We start from the raw sequence: 5,104 nt of genomic DNA on the forward strand, positions 1-5,104 counted from the left end.
AAAACAAAAAACAAAACGAAACGATGAAATTTAAAGTCAAACATCAAAGAAAATTTTTTTTTTTTTTTACTGAAAACGATTTTCATAATGTTCATATCCGGAAACGATGATTAAAACGGGTGACGAGTACGTCTAAGAATGAGAGGAGGGTGTAGATGACAGAGAGGGAGAGGGGGTGGTGGAAAGAAAAAAAGAACGTTTTATTGAGAATCGAAAACATAAATAATAATTATAAAGTCTTGGATTATTTTTTTTGTTTACGTTTTTTCCCTCCCCTTCCCCTCTCGTTTAAGTAATAATTTTCTTTTCTCCCCGGTGTGAAAGTTAAGGTAGAGGGGAAAAAGGAGGGGGGTTTCGAATTGCATTGAATTTGTCAATTAATTTGTTTCGACGTAAACACAAAACGGAAGTTATGAAAACGTGTTTGAAACGTCACGCCTGGCGTTTTTCTTATTATTATTATTATTATTATTATTATTTTTTCTTTTTAAATCGAGTCGACGTTTTTCGGGAAAATGAAAACATCGGGGGGGGGGGTAGGAGTGTGTGGTAAAAAAAAAGTTATTGTTTGTATATGACGATTATGAAAAAAACGTTGGTCGAATTGCGTAGAGAAGAATGAGCGGGCATGCGTGACGCAAAACGACGGTTATCCTTTTTTTTTTTTTTTTTTTTGAAGGATTTTATTTATTTTTTAAAAACGATTTTAATAACAATGTGAAAAGAGAGAGAGAGAGAGAGAGGGAGACAGAGAGAGAGAAAATAGTCGATGGTGACTTTAAAAATTAAAGGGAGTTGAAAAAATAGCCGGCGGAGATCGTGTTGTTGTTGTTTTCGATGTCTTGTAATTGATGAGATTGATTCCCCCCCCCCTCCCCGAAGAAATGTTGTCCGTTCTTCTCTGTCTAAATATCTCTCTCTCTCTCTCTCTCTTTTTTACCTGTTACACAATAAATGGGAAAATGGAGAATGTTTGCCTGTTTGAATTATTTAGATCTCTTACGTTTGTTTTTTTTTTAAATTATTATTATTGTTATCATTATTATTATTATTTTTTTGCAAAATTACGGTGAATGCGTTTGAATTTTAATTACGCCGCGTTCACCGCACGCGCGTTTTAAATTACGGTTCGTGATTAAACGTGTTATCATAATACTAAATTAGCTTTCACCAAGAGAAATAAAGTTCAGTTTTTTAAAAAAATTTTTTCTGTTACGAGATAATAATAATAATAATAATACGATCCTGTTTGTTTTTTTGTTACAGATTACAAAAAGTCATAATTTCATCTGCAAAAGTGGATTATCGACATGTCACCCAGTTTTTCAGCAGCTCGCCCGTTCTGGGTTTGGTCCCTTCCCGCGTTCGCTGTGTTACTGAGTCTTCTCTGGTACCGAAAGAAGCGTGGTTCATTAAAAACTGACAGCGGGGGTGCGGGTGAGACTCGTAACGATAAAAAAAGTGTCGAATCTTCGGATGAAGAAGAATCTCCGGTTTCTGAAAAAAAAAGTGATTTAATAAAAAGTGGCGTTTTTGATAAAGTCATAGAAGATATAAAGATAAACGGAGGAAGAGGAGGAGAAGAACAAGAAGAAGAAGTTAAAGAAGAAGAAGAAGAAGAAGTGGTCGAAGAAATAATCAACTCAGTGAAAATAATTGACAAGGTCGAATCGGCGAAACCACCGGCGGCGGTTTTAGAAAACTTTATTAAACCGTTAATCAAGGATTCGTTGAATTCTTGCGTTGTTGACGATACAAAAGAAGGAATAATAAATTTGACGGATTTGACAAAATCGGGAAATCAAACGGAAGAACAAGAGATAATAATACTGAGAAATCGAGTCGTCGAAGAATCCGTTTTACCAATTCAGGACGAAGACAAAATCCAAGAGATTAAAGAAAATCGGAATCAAGAAGAAATTCAAGTTTTCAAAAGTGGTAAATTCGGTAAAAAGAAAAAGATGAAAAATTCAAGTAAGAAATTACACGATTCTTCGAAACCGGATGCGGTCAAACAGGGAAAAGAAGAAAACACGGCTTGCATATTGGAAAAGAAACTTGCCAAATTGGAATTGGAAAAACAGTGTAGTAATAATAATAATAATAACAACAACACCTCGGGAAATAATAAAAAAATGGCCGGCGTCAACAGCAGCAGCAACAACAACGGCGGCGGCGTCAACGGAAAAGCCAACAACATGAAAGCAAATAATAATAATAATAACGACAAAGCATCCGAGGGAAAAGAAAGAAACAGCAACAGCAACAGCAACAATAGCGGTGACGATTTTACGGAAAGAGATTCGGCAAATAACAGTCCCTCGGAGGTCATGTTGGCTAGTCCATCCGTGAGCGGATATTCGGATACACACAGCGAGGTAATCATCAAAAATTTAATAATAATAATAATGATAATAATAATTTTTTCAAAATTATTTACGATGCAGTAAAAAAAAAAAAAAGAAAAAAAATTTTTTATGATAAATAACCGTCAGCAAAAATGCAATTACGATATGTTTTTTTGTCAAAGGCCATGAACTTTTTAATTCACCAAACTTTTGCTTACTTTCATTTATTTCTCGATTATAGTTATTATTATTATTATTATTTGATGTTCGTCAGCTTTTTTTTTCTCTATGCTCTTCAAGGTTGAAATCGATTTAAAAAAAAAAATTTTTGTTTTTGGGGGGTATAAAAATGTGGAGGGGGGACGAAAAGGTGGAGGATTGTGGGGTTCTCCCCGTGGAAAATATTCATTCATTACTTGTGAAAAAGTTTAGGATCCGGATACGGTCGACCGTCTTCGGCTGTTTTCGTTCATTTCGGTTGTTCATCAAATTATAAATGATTACAGGGTTCGAGCGACAGCGGAAAAGGATGCAGCGAAATGCTCACTCCTTCCCGCACTCCAGCGAGTGGAAATTCCGTTTCCGGAGATCTCCCAGTTACTTCCATATACGAATTTGTGATTCCTCAACATTTAGTCGGAAGACTCATCGGACGCTACGGTTCTTACGTCAACGAAATAAAAGAAACAACTCACGCATCTATATATATAAAAAGGCACCCGGACACGTCCAAGCTCAAAATTTGTGCCGTCGAAGGTACGGATGAACGCGATCCAGGATTAATCGATGCTCTCCCTCCCTTTCCTTTCTTCTTCGTTTTTTAATTTTTTTTTTTGAAATTTCAGGTACGCAAATGGACATAGAAAGTGCTCTTGACATGATTAGGCAAAAGTTTCCGAAGAAACGATACCCGAACGTGACACTCGAACAGGTTGTGATATCTCCCGAGCCTCAAATGATTCCAATCATTTCGGAAAGCATGCAGTTGTATTTAATAGAAGGCATAAACAACGATGTTTTACTTAGTAGCCTAGTGTCTGCGGGTCATTTCTTTCTCCAGCAGCCCACTCATCCGACATACCTGTCACTCAACCGTCTTAACACGTGTATGAATTATTGTTATTCGGAACCCGATCAGCCACTTATTCCAGACGGAGTCGGCGGTAATTATTATTTTTTGTAAAAATTTTCCTTTTCCTTTTCGTTTCTTCGTTTTTTTTTTAATCGTTTTGTTTCTCTCTCTCCAGCCGGGATTTTATGCGCCGCTCCCGTTCACAACGGGTGGTACAGAGCTCAAATCGTTAGCATGGACGAAGATAGTAAAATCTGCGACGTTAAATTCGTGGATTACGGAGGTTACATGACAATGCCGGTGTCGTTGCTACGTCAAATCAGATTCGATTTCGTCAATTTACCCTTCCAGGCTGCCGAATGTTATCTGGCAAGCGTGAAACCATCCAATGGTACGTATACGATGCGACCTTTTCTAAATGAACAAAGTAATACATTTAAGATTATTAATATTATTATTATTATTATTATTGTTTGCGCAGAGGAAAACGTTTGGTGTGAAAATTCGAAATCGTTAGTTGAAAAGCTTACTTTTGGAAAAGTTCTCCAAGCGCAAGTTTATGGGTATGCCGAAGATGGAATTCCATTAATTTATTTGTATACCGTAGTCGATGATAAGGTTCGTTTGATAATAAATTCTCAAGGTTTTTTTTTTGCCCTCGCCGTTCGCGAACGGAATTTTAAATTCGTTTCTAATTTTTGTTTTTATCCAGGTTATTTTAGTGAACGAGGAATTAGTGAATCACGGTTTAGCAGAATGGATTTACCCGGAAGAGGATAATAATAACGACGTCGTCGCGGAATGCGTCGTCGAACGGGATGAAATGGAAGAAACGGCGGCGGGACCCGTCGTCGCGTTGACAGTTTAAAATTATTCGAAAAAAATAATTTTTTTTTTTTTTTTTTTTTAAACTAGTCATCGGCCACGGTAAAAAAAAGAATAAGCAGCAGCAGCAGCAACATTTGCAAAAAAAAAGGAATGATATATACAGATACACATACACTCGCGCATATATATATATATAAATATTTATATATAAAAAGAAAAAAAAAACAGTAGTAGTAATGATGATAATAATAATAATAATGAAACTGATAGTGTAAAGAGACAGAAAAAAGGGGGGAGGTGAGGGAGGGGGGGGTGGAAAGAAGAGAAGAAAAGTCAATTCGTATTAATTTGTCACTGCACCGTCACTCTCGTCACTTACACGGGGACTCAATCACGTGATCGTTTTTTTTTTTTTTTTTTTTTTTTTTTACATTACTTTATTCCGTTTGAATTTTTTCATTTGATAATTTATCAGTGATTCGATGCAAAAGGTTTGCTGAAAGGAGAAAAAGAAAAGGAAAAGGTTTTTCACGAGAGAAAAGGTCGTCGTCGTCGTCGTCGTCGTCGTCGTTGTTGCTGTCATAAAATCATCGTTATCGGTATCATTTTTCATTTTTAGTTTCACGTTTATTTCGATTCTCTATCTCTCTCTCTCTCTCTCTCTCTACCTTTCTCTCTTTCTTTCTTGCTCTCTCTCTCACTTATGTGTAATGACCGACGTTTATATATGAGACGAAGAGAGATGGAAGAAATTCAGTTAAAATAAGAAAGGGAGAGTGAGAGGGAGAGAGAAAGAGAAAAGGAAAAAGGAAGAAAATTTTTTTTTTTTTTTTTTTTTGTATGTTTGGATTTGGTT

The 5,104-nt window shown here is 36.1% G+C and overlaps 1 protein-coding gene across 1 annotated transcript; it reads left to right on the forward strand.

Annotated features, from left to right (window-relative positions):
• Positions 1-1,310: 1,310 nt before the first annotated feature.
• Positions 1,311-4,288, forward strand: Phum_PHUM233260 (KH domain-containing protein C56G2.1, putative; the record flags this gene model as incomplete). The annotated part of the gene is made up of 6 exons (XM_002425987.1): positions 1,311-2,378; positions 2,855-3,104; positions 3,194-3,511; positions 3,596-3,811; positions 3,902-4,038; positions 4,133-4,288. The coding sequence occupies 6 exons, from the start codon at positions 1,311-1,313 to the stop codon at positions 4,286-4,288; spliced, it is 2,145 nt and encodes a 714-aa protein (XP_002426032.1).
• Positions 4,289-5,104: the final 816 nt, after the last annotated feature.

Source organism: Pediculus humanus, genomic scaffold (assembly GCF_000006295.1).
Source record: "Pediculus humanus corporis 1103172107597 genomic scaffold, whole genome shotgun sequence".
NCBI classification, from domain to species: domain Eukaryota; kingdom Metazoa; phylum Arthropoda; class Insecta; order Psocodea; family Pediculidae; genus Pediculus; species Pediculus humanus.